General features: G+C 40.1%; 1 protein-coding gene across 7 annotated transcripts in view; it reads right to left on the minus strand.

Annotated features, from left to right (window-relative positions):
* The window catches only part of LOC124037656 (CUGBP Elav-like family member 5), a 423,888-nt gene extending 410,904 nt beyond the window's left edge, over positions 1-12,984 (minus strand). For all 7 annotated transcript variants that reach the window (XM_046352589.1, XM_046352588.1, XM_046352587.1 and 4 more), the window contains exon 1: positions 12,536-12,984. In XM_046352589.1, coding sequence (XP_046208545.1) covers positions 12,536-12,893 — 358 coding nt within the window. In that variant the 5' untranslated portion in view covers positions 12,894-12,984. The remainder of the gene's footprint in view (positions 1-12,535) is intronic.
* Between the last annotated feature and the right edge of the window lie 7,781 nt (positions 12,985-20,765).

Consider the following 20,765-nt stretch of genomic DNA (forward strand, 5'->3'; position numbering starts at 1 on the left):
TAGTAGTAGTAGTGGTGGTGGTGGTAGTAGTAGTAGGGGTGGTGGTGGTGGTGGTAGTAGCAGTAGTGGTGGTGTTGGTGGTGGTAGTAGCAGTAGTGGTGGTGTTGGTGGTGGTGGTAGTGGTAGTGGTAGTGGTAATGGTAGTGGTAGTAGTAGTAGTGGTAGTGTTGATGATGGTGGTAGTGGTAGTGGTGGTGGTGGTAGTAGTAGTGGTGGTGGTGGTAGTGGTGGTGTTGGTGGTGGTGGTTGTAGCAGTAGTGGTAGTGTTGGTGGTAGTGGTAGTAGTAGTAGGGGTGGTGGTGGTGGTGGTAGTAGCAGTAGTGGTGGTGTTGGTGGTGGTGGTAGTGGTAGTAGTAGTGGTAGTGTTGATGATGGTGGTAGTGGTAGTGGTGGTGGTGGTAGTGGTGGTAGTAGTAGTGGTGGTGGTGTTCGTGATGGTGGTAGTAGTATTAGTAATGGTAGTAGTAGTGGTAGTAGTATCACTAGTTTGGCAATAGTATCTGCATTAGGAGTAGTAGTGGTATAAATAGTTATAATAGCCTAGTAGTAGGAGCAGTAATACTATAAGTAGTAAAAGTATTATACTGTAAGTAGTAGCATTACTGGTATTGCTGGTGTGTTTGTGTTGAATCAACAGCTTGGGGAGGATTGTTATATATCTGCTAAACTTGCTCTCTGCACCTTAATAAATCCCTTTGTTTATAGATCCCCCGGCCCTCCACAGTAGATAGCTTTAAACCTGTCTGAAGACTACTCCTTGTCCCCAGCTGTCACTCTAAACACAACACCTTAGGATCGAAGCAACACTTTGTTTCTGCTGCTCTGACAATCACTTCATCTTTCTCACTCCACTAATCCATTGTGCCTGCCCATGTGTCCATCTGTCACTTGTCTTCTGTCCCCTTATCTGTCTGTCTGCATACAATACGTGTGGCTGTGTTCCGTCCCATCCCTTTCTGTCATGTCTGCCTGACTGATACTGGCCACTCTACACATGTCTCTGGGCCTGCATCAAGGCTCATCACTACTGTCATTTGGCATTCTAAGAGCTGGGATGGCTTGACTAATCTCTCATTGTTTTTACTAAAACAGGGCATCAGCGCGTTCAACACTGGGAAAAAGACAAATAACAGGCATCTTATTATTTTCTCCAGCTTGGACCAAAGAGGCTTTATCACATGACTTCTCCTGAAGCGTTCCAAAATGGAGAGGGATTTTTTTTTTTTTATACTACATTAAAATCCCAATAATGTTGTTATTTTATTTTCCCAGCTTCTAAAAATGAGTCGGTTCCTGGCCAACCTCAAACACAACATTAAAGAGCAGAGAGCATTTCTCACTGAAACATCATCACTCTCGCTCTCCTCCTTTCTCCTTGCCCGCTTTCTCCCGTAGTACTCTGCTCTGCAGGATATGGCAGTCCTTTAGGAAGCACCGTCCAAAATACACTGAGTGTACAAAACATTAAGAACATGATAGAGACCAACACCATGATAGAGACTGAGCAGGTGAATCCAGTTGAAAGCTATGATGTCTCAATTGAGACATGGATTGTGTATGTGTGCCATTGAACGGGCAAGACAAAATATGTAAGTGCCCTTGAACGGAGTATGGTAGTAGGTGTCAGGCACACCGGCTTCAGTGTGTCAAGAACTTGCCACAACTGTGGGAAGCATTGGAGTCAGCATGGGCCAGTTTCCCTGTGGAACGCTTTTGACACCTTCTAGAGTCAATGCCCCGACAAATTGAGGCTGTTGTAAGGGCATAACAGGATGCAACTCAACATTAGGAAGGTGTTCCTATTTTCTTTTACACTCAGTGTAGATAGGCCTCTGTCCTCCTACTTAGCGCAGTGGAATAAAGGTGACCTTTGGGTATGGGTGAGAAGGTGCTGTACCTTTACCGCCCTACCATCTATGTCTTTTAAAGAGAGAAGTCAGCAGATTAAAACATGTTCAACTAGCTCACTAGTTATTATTGCATGTATTTTAGTGACCTAAATCATTTCATCTTTGGAAATGTATCTTCACCTTACTTTGCTGTCATGCTTAGCCAAACAAAGCGAACAATAAAGCATTAATGAATTAAAAGCGACTCGTGCAAGGTCTCCCTTGAAATAGAGATTTTTAAATCAAAGCATTTCCTGGTTAAATACAGGTTAAATAAATAAGAAAAATACATGCTTCATTTCTTATTTACTGACAAATTATTCAAGTTGCACAGTTTGTGTAATAATAGTAAGATACTGTGCCTTCAGAAAGTATTCACACCCCTTGACCTTTTCCACATTTTGTTGTGTTAGAGCCTGAATTTAAAATTGATTAAATGTAAAAAATTATTGTCCCTGGTCTACACACCATACCCCATAAAATCAAAGTGGAATTGTTTTCTCGAAATTTTTACAAATATATAAATAATCTAAAACTGAAATGTCTTGAGTCAATAAGTATTCAACCTCTTTGTTATGGCAAGCCTAAATAAGTTCAGGAGTAAAAATGTGCTTAACCTGTCACATAATAAGTTGCATGGGCTCATCACTCTGTGTGTAATAATAGTGTTTAACGTGATTTTCTCGGTACCCCACACATACAGATAATTGTAAGGTCCCTCAGTCGAGCAGTGATTTTCAAGCACAGATTCAACCCCAAAGACCATGGATGTTTTCCCTGGTCTTTGTAGTTGAATCTGTGCCCGACTGAGGGACCTTACAGATAATTGTATGTGTGGGGTACAGAGATGAGATAGTGATTTAAAAAATCATGTTAAACACTATTATTACACACAGAGTCCATGCAACTTATTATGTGACTTGTTAAGCACATTTTTACTCCTGAACTTATTTTGGCTCGCCATACAAAGGGGTTGAATACTTATTTACTCAAGACATTCCAGCTTTAATTTGTCATTCATTTGTAAAAATGGAGAAAAACATCATTCCATTTTGACATTATGGGTTATTGTGTAGGCCAGTGACAAACAATCTCAATTGAATCCATTTTAAATGCAGGCTGTAACGCAACAAAATGTGAAAAAGTCAAGGGATGTGAATGCTTTCTGAAGGCTACCACAAAATCAGTGACGACACTGTCAAAACCATTCTGTGATGTTACAACATGGACCCAAACTCAAATGTAGAAACTACAAAGCATTACTCAAGAGCTTTCTTCATCACTCCGTGGCACCATGACCAAATCACATCCCCAAACAAAATAAACTGTGAATAGGGGGTGTAAAATAAAACCGAACACAAATAGTCATCCAACCCAAGCCTTAATACCGCAGACATCCTTGATGGTGACCTCCAGTCCAGACAACGGCTGCAAAACCACCACTGTGAAATCACCCACAACCAAGGTTAATGGGAACCCAATTCATTTCATATGCATGTAGTTGGAACTAGAAGGGTTAATCAGACAAGGTCTCAAAAGCCAGTCCATGTTTTAGACTTGCCCGTGTCCCTACTCTAAGCACCCTCTGAAAGCAACAACACTGGGTGAAAAGGCTACATATATTAACATGATTCGTTTTTGATATTCTAGAGCTATTCAAGCATTTCCAATGCATATTTGTAGTTTTGTGGATTTGAACCATATCCTGACATATTCTGAATCCATATGTCTTTCTGACATAGGGATTACTCCGAATATCACGTTTCCTACGGCCGGACACATATTCATTCACAATATCCTGAGATAAGAGACATCCTATTTTCTCTCTTCATGTTGACAAATACTGACTGTGTACATCGCATATCTGTGTTTTCTCAGCACATTCCAGATAATAGGCTAGATTGATTCCAGAGATGCCTCTCTTGGCTGAGGTCCATATCCTGATATTGATATGCTTTTTGGTATGCTGAAAATAAGGATGATTTCTGATGCATTTCTGAATTTTCAGCAAATGCTCAATATGAACTCCATATTTCTCTTTCACGCGCAAAATATTTTTGTATTCCCTCCAGATATTGACTTATTAGATATCCTGAGAAAGGCCTACAGTCCATTCAGAAAGTATTCAGACCTCTTCACTTTTCCCACATTTTGTTACGTTACAGCTTTATTCTAACATGGATTAAATCAAAATGTTCCTCATCTACACACAATACCCCATAATGACAAAGCAAATAACAGTTTTTTCAAAATCTTTGCAAATGTATAAAACATGTAAAACAAAAACACCTTATTTACACCAGTATTCAGACATTTTACTATGAGACTCGAAATTGAGCTCAGGTGCATCCTGTTTCCATTGATCATCCTTGAGATATTTCCACAACTTGATTGGAGTCCACCTGTGGTAAATTCAATTGATTGGATATGATTTGGAAAGGTACACACTTGTCTATATAAGGTCCCACAGTTGACAATGTATGTCAGAGTAAAAACCAAGCCATGAGGTCAAAAGAGTTGTCCGTAGAGCTCAGAGACAGGATTGTGTCAAGACACAGATCTGGGGAAGGGTACCAAAACATTTCTGCAGCATTGAAGGTCCCCAAGAACATAGTGGCCTCCATCATTCTTAAATGGAAGAAGTTTGGAATCACCAAGACTCTTCCTACAGCTGGCCCGCCCGGGCAAACTGAGCAATCGGGGGAGAAATGCCTTAGTCAGGGAGGTGACCAAGAACCTGATGGTCACTCTGAGAGAGCTCCAGAGTTCCTCTGTGGAGATGGGAGAACCTTCCAGAACCTTTCTCTGCAGCACCACCAATCAGACCTTAATGGTAGAGTGGCCAGATGGAAGCCGATTGACATCTCTGGAGAAACCTGAAAATAGCTGTGCAGCAACGCTCCCCATAAACCTGACAGAGCTTTTCTGCAGATAAGAATGGGAGAAACTCCCAAAATATAGGTGTGTCAAGCATGGAGCATCTTACCCAAGAAGATTTGAGGCTGTAATCGCTTCCAAAGGTGCTTCAACAAAGTCCTGAGTAAAGGGTCTGAATACTTATGTAAATGTCATATTTCTACTTATTTTTTTATAAATTTGCTGTTGCTTTGTCATTTTTACAAATGTGATTTTGCTTTGTCATTATGGGGTATTGTGTGTAGATTGATTATAATATCATTATTTTTAATAAATTTTAGAATAAGGCTGTAACATAACAAGTGGAAAAAGTAAAGGGGTCTGAATACTTTCTGAATGAACTGTAAAAGCATGTTTAACTCGACTTTAGCTATATTTCTTAGATGATAAAAGCAAGACTGGACAACGTTCTTTACATGCAGCTTGATCTTTAGGCCAGGGTCAAAGAAGACAAAGGTTTGTTGCCTTAGGCTTTACATTGATGGACAAATGACCAAAGCTATTTACAATCTGGGTTATAGCAAGGTGGGTTCCAAATAAAACAACCTCTGATTGCTACCATTAAGCTGGAGAAAATGGTCAGACATCCAAAATTTTATGTCAGCAAGACACTTTGATGGTTAGCTACGCTAGCTAGGTTAATGGGTCTGATTGGTAAATAAAGCTGTGTGTCATCCGTCTAGCAATGAAACTGAGTGTTATGATTGCGGGTGATGTCACCAAGCAGAAGTATGTACATGGGGGAAAAGGACGGGGCCCAGACTTGAGGTACACCATGGTCAATAGGTGCTGGGGACGATACCCATGCTCACTGAGAAACGTATGCCACATACACTAAATCAAATCAAATCAAATTTATTTATATAGCCCTTCGTACATCAGCTGATATCTCAAAGTGCTGTACAGAAACCCAGCCTAAAACCCCAAACAGCAAACAATGCAGGTGTAAAAGCACGGTGGCTAGGAAAAACTCCCTAGAAAGGCCAAAACCTAGGAAGAAACCTAGAGAGGAACCGGGCTATGTGGGGTGGCCAGTCCTCTTCTGGCTGTGCCGGGTAGAGATTATAACAGAACATGACCAAGATGTTCAAATGTTCATAAATGACCAGCATTTATCGAAAGTTTTAGAACACCTAGTCATTCAAGGGTTTTTCTTTATTTTTACTATTTTCTACATTGTAGAATAATAGTGAAGACATCAACACTACAAAATAACACATATGGAATAATGTAGTAACCAAAAAAGTGTTAAACAAATAAAAATATATTTTATATTTGAAACTCTTCAAATAGCCACCCTTTGCCTTGATGACAGCTTTGCTTTGATGCCAAGAGTGTGGAAAGCTGTCATCAAGGCAAACGGTGGTAGTGCAGATATGACCTGAACCCGTCGAGGGAATCGCCAGAGATTCCCACCTACTTCTCCAGCCGGTCAACAAGGATGTTACGATCAATAGTATTAAACCCAGCACTGAGATCCCAAAGAACTAGAATAGAGCATTCACCGGCAGCCAACAGAAGTTATTTACTGAATTTCTATAAAGCAGTTTCTGTGCTGTGGCATAGCCATAGTAGCCAAAAAAATGGGCAACTGGGCCTGCCCAGCATTTTTATACATGATCCTAAGCATGATGGGATGTTTATTGCTTAATTAACTCAGGAACTACACCTGTGAGGAAGCACCGGCTTTCAATTTACTTTGTATTTCTCATTTACTCAAGTGTTTCCTTTATTTTGGCAGTTACCTGTAAGTACATTTGCTCCCATCTGTTTTCCCAGAGGGGTTCCTGTCATACCTTGGCGCAGCGCCGTGATCCTTAGCTCCTTCCATATGAGCAGCTTCAATATGGAGGAGAGGGGCATCCCTTTAAATCACATACTGTATGAGAGGTTTGGAAATATTTCTAGATTTGTTTTTGTCAACACTCTGGTACAGTTACATAATCTCAGTGGGGATACTGGTCTTGTCTCTTTTTAATACCATTTGATTTGGGTGGGCCTATATGCTCTTACAGCACCCTGTAGCTTGAATCTGCCTCCCCCATCTCTCCATTATTGCTGGGCTACTACCCCCACTGTGGAGCCCATCCATCAGAGTGGGGAAGAAAAAAATGTAACTTGAATAAATATTTCATTAGATTATTCCTATGATTTAATGTGCTTCTGACTGGCTTGAGTCTACGGCAATATCTTTGGTCCATTTATAAATGCATTAACACAATGATCCTCCTGACACTAGCTTAATATTGATACTCAGCAGGCAGATGAGAACAGACATGTTTGTATTGCCTGTCCAGTATGCTGAATCACTCCTGCCACCCATCCTCCTCTCATCAAGTGTGTGTGTGTGTGTGTGTGTGTGTGTGTGTGTGTGTGTGTGTGTGTGTGTGTGTGTGTGTGTGTGTGTGTGTGTGTGTGTGTGTGTGTGTGTGTGTGTGTGTGTGTGTGTGTGTGTGTGTGTGTGTGTGTGTGTGTGTGTGTGTGTGTGTGTGTGTGTGTGTGTGTGTGTGTTTCAGTCTACACAGCTAAACCTGTATCTGTATTCAGAAGCAGATCTGATAAGATTGACACAACCTATGCAACAATAACCCTCTTACTAGCCACAGAACAACACAGAAAAATACATCTGAAAATGTCTTTGTGTGCTTTTCATATGCGAGTCCGCAAATAATTAAACTGCTAGCCTAAATCAAGAAAAATACAACTGCAACCTTCAGGTAGCCTTCACACACACAGAGAAAAATGAAAATGAAACCGAAGGCCTGTTGTGTGAGTGGAGCCTAATTAAAAACAACAGGAGAAGTTTTCACTGTGAGTGATAAATCCAACATCAGGATAATAGTCGAACTATTAATACCAATTGGATGACAATAAATAGCTGGCCATCGACAGTACAGGCAGAATAAATCATTTGAAGAGGGAGACTAGACTGCATGTTTAATTGGTGAAGGCAGCCACTGTTTAGGGAGACGAGCAGCTGATCACCCGAGAGACTGAAGCTTCAGACAATGCACATTTGCTAATTCTCTCGAGTCAAGTTATTATGGCCACGCATTATTATCACGCTTCACTAACAAATTCCTTGTTTTCCCTGATGGATTACCAGAAAGAATCGGTCGAAGGGAGGAAGGGAAGGAAGGGAAGGGAAACAACAGACTAAATATAATGTAAATCAAAATGACAAAATACGACACACAACTACTCAGTAAATGTAAGGACCATTTTGGTTCGATGAATGCAATTTTGCTTCTCTGGAAAATGTGTGTGTGTGTGTGTGTGTGTGTGTGTGTGTGTGTGTGTGTGTGTGTGTGTGTGTGTGTGTGTGTGTGTGTGTGTGTGTGTGTGTGTGTGTGTGTGTGTGTGTGTGTGTGTGTGTGTGTGTGTGTGTGTGTGTGTGTGTGTGTGTGTGCGTTCACGTGTGTAATTTTGAGGAACAATTAAACTATTAGATGACATTCCTAATCCTTTTTCGTTTATAAAGCATTGACAATAGAAAAACCAGTGAAGTGCAGAGGACTAGTACTAGGATGATTTCATACTGGGAACTGTGTGGCCAGGATTTATTACATTCCAAGTAAACTGATTCAACTAAACCCTGGCTATTTGACATGAATGAATAAGAATAAAAATTGACTTTGACATTAATATTTTGGGTCTGACCTCTAAAATGATTTACTTGAATGGGAGTACTAATCATTGTTATTATTGTTTGGAGAACGAGTAATTTAATCCGTTAAATGAGTTGATGAGATTGGTAATTAAATTTGATTTTATTATCACATAATAGCAGAGACGATGCTTGTCATATTTGAGGAAGTAAGTATTCACTAACAAGAATGTAGCCTTGATTGTATAATATTTCCACAGAAATGGCCATGTTCCAAATCAAATCTATACATTTACATTGATTAATTTAAGAGGAAATGTTTTACCTTTAGTAATATTCCTTCACTAATTAGTTTGAGGTAAAATGCTTATGCGACTTCCGTAAGATAAAACAACAAAGGCATAAAGTTAACAGGGGTATTTCAGCACGGAAGGCATAAAGTTAACAGGGGTATTTCAGCACGGAAGGCATAAAGTTAACAGGGGTATTTCAGCACGGAAGGCATAAAGTTAACAGGGGTATTTCAGCACGGAAGGCATAAAGTTAACAGGGGTATTTCAGCACGGAATGCATAAAGTTAACAGGGAGGGGTATTTCAGCACGGAATGCATAAAGTTAACAGGGGTATTTCAGCACGGAAGGCATAAAGTTAACAGGGGTATTTCAGCACGGAAGGCATAAAGTTAACAGGGGTATTTCAGCACGGAAGGCATAAAGTTAACAGGGGTATTTCAGCACGGAAGGCATAAAGTTAACAGGGGTATTTCAGCACGGAAGGCATAGAGTTAACAGGGGTATTTCAGCACGGAAGGCATAAAGTTAACAGGGGTATTTCAGCACCGAAGGCATAAAGTTAACAGGGGTATTTCAGCACGGAAGGCATAAACCCACAGTACTAAGAATAAACGCAAAAAATACTTGTTATTGAAAGCTTTTGCATAGAACATTTTTAGGAACTTGTTTTAATTGACAGTAACTTTGTAAAATATCATGATAAATGTGCCAAATTGATGAAGATAATAAATTAAAGAGATCAAACCTGTACATTGTAAACTACAGCTGTTGATGTCACGACTTTTGTCAATGTACAATTCAAGACTCATCAGTGAATCATCTTTCTGACACACAGAGAAATTCTGCTCATATATTCCATACGCATTCCACCATTCAGGGCCTGACTTCAATTATAACCCAACAGTTTGTTGATAACCAGAACCAAGTACTGCAATCCTTATGTAATGCAGTGCAATAACGTTTTATTCTTTGCACACAAATACTGTCTAGTGTGTGAGGTTGAGAAATACTCCTATTATACAGACAAGCACACACACACAAACAAACACCTCTCACAGAATTATAGCCATATGTAGGTGTGGGGCATACTAGAGTCCTCTCTAGCTATTGACCTCTGACCTTTGATCACCAACCATAGGTGAGAGAGACATTTGGCATAGCATGAGCTGAATGATTACTGGCTAGTTATTTCACTTCATTAACAGAGACACATTGGAAGAGACATATTCTAGGTGTGGCTCATCACACACCAGATACAGTTTGACATCAGAAATCACAAATGCGATTTACATTTGACCAGCCTTATCGCACCTGTGGATAATGTCAAACGTGATTTACATTTGACCAGCCTTATCGCACCTGTGGATAATGTCAAACGTGATTTTGGGTTGATAATGTTGTACACCCATCAAGACATTGTCCATAATGCAGTATGTCTATAATTATATTTTTACTTTCAGAAATGTAAACGCGTCATATTCATCGTAGCCTATTTGGAATGGCAGAAATGAGTGAACATAATGGTATAATAATGCCAGGTGGCTGCAGGTAGCTTAGCGGTTAAGAGCGTTTGGCCAGTAACTGAAAGGTTGTTTGTGTGAATCCCTGAGCTGACTAGGTGAAAAATATGCCGATGTGCCCTTGAGCTAGGCACTTAACCCTCATTTCTCCTGTAATTCGCTCTGGGTAAGAGTGTCTGTTAAAATGTGTTAGAAGTGGCGTTTAAAAGATTACCTGTGGTGTTTATATTTCTCAATATCACATAGACCTGCTAAGAAGGGAAAGCCTTTATCTCAGAGCTTTCATTTGGTCACAAGACTGATTCTGCCATATCCTTCCCCGCTCAACGCGTTTGGGCTGTCAGGACCATGGACAGCAACGGAGGCCCAAATCCCATTGATGGAAATATCAACTAACATGGTGCATATTTGAACTTATTATAGCCATATTTGATCATTAATCACAATTGTGTGATTGTAAAGATGTTTTTAGATCTTGGTGTCTGGACAGCATTTGGTTTTACACTAAATCCATGGAAGTATGCTATGTAGGCTAAATGTTCCTCTGTAATACTGTAACATCAAGAATCCTTAGTTATTGGTGGCTACAGTTTCCATGAAGAAGTTTGATGATGATGATGAAGATGATGAAGATGATGATGATGATGATGATGATGATGATGATGATGATGATGATGATGATGATGATGATGATGATGATGGACAATTCCCTACACTGCATTAGAAAACAAACATTGAATCTTAAAGCTGCAGTATGTACATTTTTGCACGACAAGACCAAATTCACATAGAGGGGAGGCAGGGTGGCCTAGTGGTTAGAGTGTTGGACTAGTAACCGAAGGTTGCAAGTTCAAACCCCTGAGCTGACAAGGTACAAATCTGCTGTTCTGCCCATGAACAGGCAGTTAACCCACTGTTCCTAGGCCATCATTGAAAATAAGAATTTGTTCTTAACTGACTTGCCTAGTTAAATAAAGGTAAAATAAAAATAGAAATGTGTTATAGATCTGTCATTGTCATTGAAAGCAAGTCTAAGAAGCAGTAGATCTGGGCTATTTCTATGCTCCCCTTAAGTTTTGTTTTTGTGTCTTACACGTTCAGTTTTGTATGCCATCTTCAAACAGCTGAAAATACAATACTTTTGGTTATGCAAAATATATTTCACAGCGATATAGATGGTACAATGATTTTTTTACATTATACTTACTTGTTTTGTCACATAAACTGAAATGGTGAAGGTTAGAATTTCAGCAACAAGAAATGTTGGAGAGTTTCTGCATAGCGCATCTTCAAAGGGATAGTTTGGGATTTTGGCAATGCAGTTTGAAGGAAGTTTCTAACACGCATTAACGCAATGACTGCTACTGTAGCACGCTAGCTGTTCCTGTAGACTTCCAGCCATTGTGCTAACGCTAGCAAAACTACCTCTCACTTCCTTCATATTCAATGCAAATACATTGAAAAAATGTATCCACGAGTTCATCCGCCAATGGGGATAAAGGGAATCGTTGACTAAATCCCAAACTATCCGTTTAACATCGTATTGTTGGTGACTTATTTACATCCACCTCCATAAACCCAACATGGCAACACGCCATAGCAGCAGCAACACTGCTGGCTGCACGCAGTAAACGTTTGTCATGTCTTGACAGTCCTTGCGTCCCTATTTTGTACATTTTGGCACCGAATTTATTTGGTTTTGGGCTTAGCGTCTACTTGAGCAGCACATGGCGGGATGTTACAGAAAGCATATGGATAAATAAAGGATGCTGCCTGTACCTACAATTTGGGAGAGTCAAGGGGAAGCTCTTTTAAAATGTATCCCTTTTAAGCGCCTCTGCCCCAGTTCTGAGAGAGCGTTATGAAAATACAAATACATTGGACACATTTATATGAAATATTATCACGTTTGAAGTCTGTAAACACTCAGGTCGTGTGGGTGTGTATGCGTGAAAGCAATAATATAAGCTAAGAATCAGCGCGAGATCACTACAACTATGAAATCTCCATATGTGCATGCCCATGGCCACATTAGAATATTTGGGAACATGAGACCACGATGATTAAAAGTAGCCAAGGTTATCATGCATGTTTGACGAAAAATAGTATGCAATAATTATTCCTACAATTCTCTACAATCATTTAGAGAGCTAAATCTTGAGTTAGACACACAAAAAAATGGTGCGTAATGCAAGAGTCACCAGCCATTCGACTGGCAATTGAAGGCTACGTAATATTGTAATTAAACGAAATACAGCTAATTGTATTAGGCCTTGCTATATGCCATTGGAGGGGGGGGGGCACGTTACCTTTGTGCATGCCGGTGTATCGGTCCTTTAGAACTGTCAGTTCGTGGATTTTCCCGAACTGTTCAAACAGAGGTTTCAGGTCTTTTTCCTCTAAGTTCCGCGGTATCTGCCCGATAAACAGCTTTATGGCATCTTGGTCTTTCATATTGCCGCTCTCCGGATGAATGGAAATGGATTCTGACCCGTTCATGGGTTTAGGAAATGTGATCTGGGAGTACTGGTGCTGGTGAGGGATAAGTAGTAGTGGTTGTTCGGTAGGTGGTGCCCCAGGTCCAGTGAAAACCAGGCTGGTGTGAGCGGGATGGGGCTGATGTGATTGCTGCTGCCTTCTTGTTTCAGTCTGAGTGAATCTGGCCATTCTGAGCTGGGAGCACACTGGATAATAATGACAACACAAACACGAACTGAGAGAGAGCAAGCACTCAGCTGGAAACCAGGCTCACCTTCTATCTAACACACAATACTATTCTGTTAGCAGCACTAACGATGACATCACTTTTCTATGATAATGAGGTAACCTTCAAAATAAACACCCGCATTTCAAAACATTGCAAAACTCATTCAAAATATATAACATTTTGATCAATTTTTATTGTTCTTATAACCAAATACAAGAAGGAATTTATGGGAAAAAATGTAATATGTTTTTAAAAACATTTTTTTAAGACCGCTATTGAAAAATACTATGTTCAGACAGGTATGTTAACAATATTGGGCTTGTAGTAAAAAAAAAGCTATTATTAGTGCAGATGTAAATTGTTGTTGGGAGTACTCAGTAGAGTCTGCAGCATCTATATAGGGTGTCATTTCATTGGGCACTGAATAATACGGAGGGTTGCGGCATTTTACTACATTCCATTACAACGATCTTTTGAAGTTATATCTGAAGCAACAAATTGTGTTAATGTGCCCTGTGTCTTTTGCGAGTCAGCAATTACAGTCTGTCTTGTGACAGCAAAGAGGTTATGCCAAATGTTTCTAGAACAGCCAACAAATGGTGGGGTTTTAAGCATGTGATAGTGAACTTAAACTCACATTAGACAGTTATAGCCATACAGTAGATATCCAGCACATAGTCAGTAGTAGTAATTGCATTACATTAAATATTAAGATGCTGGATTTTTTAAAGCCAGCATGACAGAGAATTAAAGGGTATACTACTTCCAATTCAGAAACATCAGGCATTCCAGTATCTGCTAATGCATGGTGTTGAGATGGAAGTGACACTAAACTATACAAATGGGTGCCCCCGTTTTAGAAAACAGTCAGAAGGTATTAGTCGTGGTGTTTATGTGTGCTGTTCTCTAAAGCAGTCTTATCAGAGCGCAATGTAAATACGCTTTGTCACAATGGCATGCGACAGTATCTTTTACATGAGTTAACGGAGGGGAAATTGCTTAATTGAAAGAAGTTAAAGAAGTTTGAAGAATACTGCTCTGCTCTTTTAATGCATTTTAAACTGTAGAAGTGTCATTTAAAAATAGTACACGCAAAACAACAGTCTCAACGTCAACAGTGAAGAGTCGACTCCGGAATGCTGGCATTGGGGCGGCAGGTAGCCTAGTGTTTGGAGCGTTGGACTAGTAACCGAAAGGTTGCAAGATCAAATACCTGAGCTGACAACAAAACCTGTCATTCTGCCCCTGAACAAAGCAGTTAGCCCACTGTTCCTAGGCCATCATTGAAAATAAGAATTTGTTCTTATTAACTGTCTTGCCTAGTTAAATAAAGGAGAAAAAATTGTAGGCAGAGTTGCAAAGAAAAAGACATATATCAGACTGGCCAATAAAAATAAAATATTAAGATGGGCAAAATAGCACAGACACTAGACAGAGGAACTCTGCCTAGAAGGCCAGCATCCAGGAGTCACCTCTTCACTGTTGACATTGGGACTGGTGTTTCGTGGGTACTATTTAATGAAGCTGCCAGTTGAGTACTTGTGAGGTGTCTGTTTCTCAAACTAGACACTCTAATGTGCTTGTCCTCACGGTCAGTTTTGCATCGGGTCCTCCCACTCCTCTTTCTACTCTGGTTGTTCTGTGAAGGGAGTAGTACACAGTGTTGTACAAGATCTTCAGTTTCTCGGCAATTTCTCGCATGGAACAAGAATAGCAAGAATAGACTGATGGGTTTCAGAAGAAAACTCTTTGTTTCTGACCATTTTGAGCCTGTAATCGAACCCACAAATTCTTATGCTCCAGATACTCAACTTGTCTAAAGAAGGCCAGTTTAATTGCTTCTTTAATCTGAACAACAGTTTTCAGCTGCGCTAGCATAATTGCAAAAGGGTTTTTCTAATGATCAATTGGCCTTTTAAAATTATAAACTTGGATTAGCTAACACAATGTGCCACTGGAACACAGGAGTAATGGTTGCTGATAATGGGCCTCTATACGCCTATGTAGATATTCCATTAAAAATCAGCCGTTTCCAGCTGCAATAGTCATTTACAACATTAACAATGTCTACACTGTATTTCTGATCAATTTGATGTTATTTTAATGGACAAAAATAACATCAAGGACATTTCTAAGTGACCCCAAACTTTTGAACAGTAGTGCATTTTGATTTGTTTAACACTTTTTTTGGTTACTACATGATTCCATGTGTTATTTCATAGTTTTGATGTCTTCAATATTATTCTACAATGTAGAAAATAGTCCAAATAAAGAAAACCCTTGAATGAATAGGTGTGTGCAAACTTTTGACTGGCACTGTATATATATATATATATATATATATATATATATATATAGCATTTATAGGCCTACAGTGTATTGCATTGGGACCACTGGAATGGGTGGCGTTAGAAAGTGCTGCTGGGTATGTAGACCTCAGTCCCCCAGGAAATAACACCATATATAAATTCTACAGACCCTACTGAGTATTCCCAACACCACTTCTACATCGTCACAGAGTCGTTTTTTTGTCTATAAACCAATATGTAATTTATAGGCCTACCGTCTATTACATTGCAGTGATTGGAGTAAGAAGTCCCCAGCACTCTATATTGAACCCCTTGCACAGCACAATTTAAGTGTTGTAGACTCTATTGAGTCATTTGAATGACATATTATTTTATTTGTATTTAAAGTATATTTCTTTACAAAAACCAACACAATACCTATGCACATACCAGTATTTGTGTAAACTCTCTAAAGAAATGCTGATATAAATAATACAATATTAAAATAAAAGTACATCAAATTATCACTTTTTTTAAAGGTGGTTGCAATACTTTGAAAAACAGTTGCTTTACTAGTCACGCCAAAGATTAGCATGTATTTTTAGGGGGGACTCTTATTTTGAAAAAAAAAGATCCTCGATCGTGCTGCCAGCGTAATATCCTGCTGCCAGGAGAACGGTATAATACGACACACTCGGATCACACACATAGTACAAGAGAGAGGGTGGCTGATAGGGAGGAGAACGACTACGCGAAAGCGAGAGGCATATTCACCGCTCTTGAGCGACACCCACAGATATCGGTATGATACTGCACCATCAGAGTGCAAATTGTTTGCATTGCACAACCTGCATGGAGAAGTTTGGGGCCACCTCCTTCCTTTGCTGAACTACCCAATTCTTTCAGAAAGCAGGCCACTATGCTTCTCTATCTCAAGTCCCTCACAGCCAGGCATGCCTTTGATGGCCTCTCAGTAGTTTCATCCCACACCAATACTGACAACAATACAATATAGTACTGTCCTTTAAATTAATATTTTTTAAACTTTGCTTACACTTTGTTTCCGATAGGCTACATACTGGTTTAAATCTCCTGGACAAGACCTGCAACATCTTTCAATGCAAATAAATATGTGACATTACCCTCAAAGTTAAAACTTCCCACTTTATTTCCATGCTATCATTCCTTTATTTTGTCCCCATTGCCTGCGAATTGTCTTAATGGTATTGCATTGTTAGTTGCAGTCATCTTGATCTCTCCTATGGAATATAAGAGGCGGCTTCAGTTAACTACAGTGTCAAACAGCATGTAACAATGAACATTACACTGTCTACCAGTGGCTGGTGGGAGGAGCTATAGGAGGACAGGCTCGTTTCCATATGTTTGATACGTTCCATTAATTCCATTCCAGCCATTACAATGATCCTGTCCTCCGATAGATCCTCCCACCAGCTTCCACTGCTGTCTACAGTCTGGTAATTAGTGCGATATATTTCTGAACCACCAAAGCAGCTCTTCCCCATTAAAAGCCATGATCAGATCATAATCCACACATCTGATTACTCAACAGATAATGGGAGAAAATTAGCAAAGTAATAATGGAGAAAAGTTTTTTAGTCTGTGTGTTACTTCAAATCAAATGTATTCATACAGCCCTTCGTACATCAGCTGATATTACGTTACTTCAAGAAACGTATGCATTTCCAAAGATGAATGGATAGTGCAGGCTACCATATTATAATTTAACAAAAAACTACCCCGACTAACTTCATATAGGCTTCATTAACTTGTCCTCTATATTTACAAATGCTGTCAAGAACACTTACACAGAAAATACATCTGTTCTTTGCAACTGAAGCCATGGCTTATAAAGCCAACTAATAAATAAAACAATACAGAATTACAATTACAGAACAGACAGCTATTTTGTAAAGTGAGATATGTAAAACAAAGGGCTTTAATTGAACATGTCTGCAGGATGTTAAAGCCATTTAACAGTGGATTAAATAAAGTGATATACTGTCAGTGATAACAGGCTCGCTTGTGTAGAAGGGAATCGATCTGGGCTGTCTTGGCTGCTCACTGGGCACTGTGGGGGGTCTAGATCTTCAGGATCACAGTGTCAATGTCTCAGATGATCTTCAGCTGGTTCCACTGCTCCAGGTTTAACGCCACACCTGAGGGAGACACAGACCAGTGAAGGGGAGTGAGTTTAAAATGCATATTTTGCAGGACGTTGAAAAGGCATCTTTTCCAGACGTTGAAAATATGTATTTTCCAGATGTTGAAATCAGGTTCATTTTTCATTCTGAATGAAAGTTCAAAATAAGTTATTTATATACGTCTATGTTTGGGCTAAATCAAGGCTGGTCCAGACAGGACAACATCTGAACCAAACATACACTTGTATGATTGGTTCAGATTTGGTCCAGACCAGACCAAAAACCAATGTCCGTGGATGTGGAAATCATGGCCGGTCTGGAACTGCACCAAAGGGCAATCGGCATCGGTCTATGCTTACTGAGGTGTAGCCTACAGTGTTGCCTGAAAGGCATTTATGAATGCCCATCTATGTGGTAAGGCTACCGTTTGTAAAACACCAAACAACAATGTCTGGACAGGACCCCCAAAAAAGACTTCCAAAAGACTTCGGCTCGCGCTTACCGAGGTGTAGCATACCTTGTCGGTGCAATGGAAGTTTATGAATGCCCATCCATTTGGTCGGCCCACCATTTGTAAAACAGGATTTTGCATTGGCTTTATTAGTCCTGATTCATGTGGCTAATCAATCTGGCTATTTAAGCTCTGAATATCAGCTAGCCAACTTTATCAGGAGTTATAGCGAGGCCTATTTGCAATGTGTTTACACAGCGGGAAAGGCAGAAGAATTCACTGATCATGACAATGGGGTGAAACTCCTGGATGACAGTTGTGATTGTCCATTCCATATTGTCCATTTAACTTTGACTCATCCTGTTTTTAGGATATGTTTTTTGTTAACATGGCAGCTTATTTTTCAGTTGATTGAGCCCCATTTAGGTTAAGATATTTGATCGGAGAAACCTGCATGTTGTAAGCAGTGTCCGTCTCATTACATTGTCATACATTTCATCTCCAGCCTGTAGTAGGTTTAAGAAAAGGCCACATGCTCTTTCTACCATATCCTATATCTGCTCCATGGTTTATGGCATTCGATTTTTGGATGGAACATTGGTGGAGCGCATTGGTGGAGCGCTGCAGAGATGTGCTCTCCAACAGCACTCTGGAGAAGCGCACTGAGAATGGACAAGCAAAATATTTTGCACCCCTGTCTTAGACAGAGTGGGCACTACTGATCAAAGGGCGGCATCAGTGATCACCTAAAAAGCTCATATGCCACACGTTAAGACAAATTGTCATTGTTTTTGGACAGAATTATGTGAGGTTTTATGTGTTGTTGTTGGAGGTGCATCTGGGTCAGTTTAGCTAATACAATGCCGTCCTCATCCATTTTCCGCCATAGGCAGTCACCTAATTCTGCCTAATGAGCGGGCCGGCCGTGGTGTCGGGGTCCACATTGACATGGAAGCTCAATACAATAACCGCAGGGCGGGGTTCATACTTTTATTCTTATTCTTTTTCTGAGATGTTTGATATGTTTGAATAGCATGCCACACAGCACCCTGAAACAAGATTGAAGGTTTTTAATTCATTTCTGTATTTTTACCCACCACTTTTATTTTAGTTTTATTCAAGTGGACATGTATTGAATTCCAAGGCATCTATCCGGCCGCCAACCATCATATACTCTATGTAGCTTATTGGATAAGAAGCCTATGTTGTCACACTGCTACTGCCCCAGCCTTAAACTACAAGGATGTCGAGTGGCTATTTTGAGAGAGTGGAGGTCGTTGAGGCAGGGGAGCCAAGAGTGAGAACTTCCTGTACATGCGTTTTTTATTGACAATTTCCATTAGCGTTTCGCGAGTCTGGAGGCTCGAGACAACAAATCAATAGTGTGAACTAAAATGTTACATACAATTCACAGTCGCATTAATGCTGCTTCTTGTTAACCACTGAATCGGCACAGGGAGGCAGCCAAGCTTGATCTCCACAGCCTGGTCTGTAGTGACTGAGGCCCAGGACGAGCCATGACAGTCAGCTGAGGGAGCAACTTAGCATTCTGCACTGCTCATTAATTAATTAATTCACACACACACACTCACTGAATGATTCTTAAATGCTCTGGCTGGCATGGCAAACTTCACCAACCGTAAATCTGACAAATAAGCATAGAGTGTTTGAGATAATTCACCACTGCACTCTAGTTCTGCATTGCAAAGCACGCTCACTCAACTGGAAGGTTTTGTTCAAGAAAATGAGTGTGATGGGATGGCATATTGCACCAAAGCCCTTTATGGACCACTAGCTTAAATCTCTCAGATGTAAAGTCCCCTGTTTAGGGGACCTGCGTGGTTCTGCTACCAATGTTTACCATCATTTTCTCTTATAAATCAATCTGTGGAAACCATAGATCGAATTGGCTTGTATTGAGAGATAGCCCTGGTTCCACGGACACGGAAGTATATTCTGACCACCTGTGAGATGTAGGATGTGAAATCTGAAACCACTTGAAGCTGGGACCATTTAATCATCACTCTTCCGACTGTCCATCAACTCCTGGCTGAAACCTACATCACAGCAACTGACAAAGCACATGCCTGCAATCCTTACATTGTAGTGCAACAGGGGATTATGTTTAGCACACTCAGAGATCGATTTATAGCCATTAATCTAAAATAATTAATAGATTTTAAACAAAAAACACTTTGTTTGTCAAATATGGACAATATTAATATATGCTGAAAGTTGATTTCCTAGCGAGTTCGGGAAGCCAAGCTAGAGCCATGTGGGATGTTCACAGAGATGGGGGAGATGTTTTGATCAAGACAGACCTTTAGAAAATATGCATATTTTCTCTAACACTAAACTGACAAATATGTACTTTACAGTTATAAGGAAGGTGAAATGTTATAGGTAATCTATTTTATAGTTATAAGGAAGGTGAACTCTTATAGTTATGTCAATGGTGGGTGTAGCTTGTGCATAGGAAATACGTCATTGTCATGCCCTGACCATAGAGAGCCCTTTGGGTTCTCTATGGTGCAGTAGGTCAGAGCGTGACTAGGGGGTGTTCTAATCTTGAATTTCTATGTTGGTGTGAGTATGGTTCCCAATTGGAGGCAGCTGATGACCGTTGCCTCTAATTGGGGATCATACTTAGTGTGGTCCTTTTCCCACCTGCGGTTATGGGATATTGTGTTTATATTTTTGTTCAGTTTAAGAGACTTATGGCGTGGATGTGAAAAGAGCACTCTGTCTGTACCGGTTGCCCATGTCAGTGGTGTAAACTCTCTGATATCGTTCTGGACCTTGCCTTTGGAAGAGACACCCTAACGAACCTCATCTTTCCTGTCTGCAGACGAGAGAGAGTGTTACATAGAACACGCTCGAGTGCAGAAATGTCTGCCTGTTTTAGACGTATAGTGATGTGGCTGTTTGCAA

Source organism: Oncorhynchus gorbuscha, linkage group LG06 (assembly GCF_021184085.1).
Source record: "Oncorhynchus gorbuscha isolate QuinsamMale2020 ecotype Even-year linkage group LG06, OgorEven_v1.0, whole genome shotgun sequence".
Classification (NCBI taxonomy): Eukaryota; Metazoa; Chordata; class Actinopteri; order Salmoniformes; family Salmonidae; genus Oncorhynchus; species Oncorhynchus gorbuscha.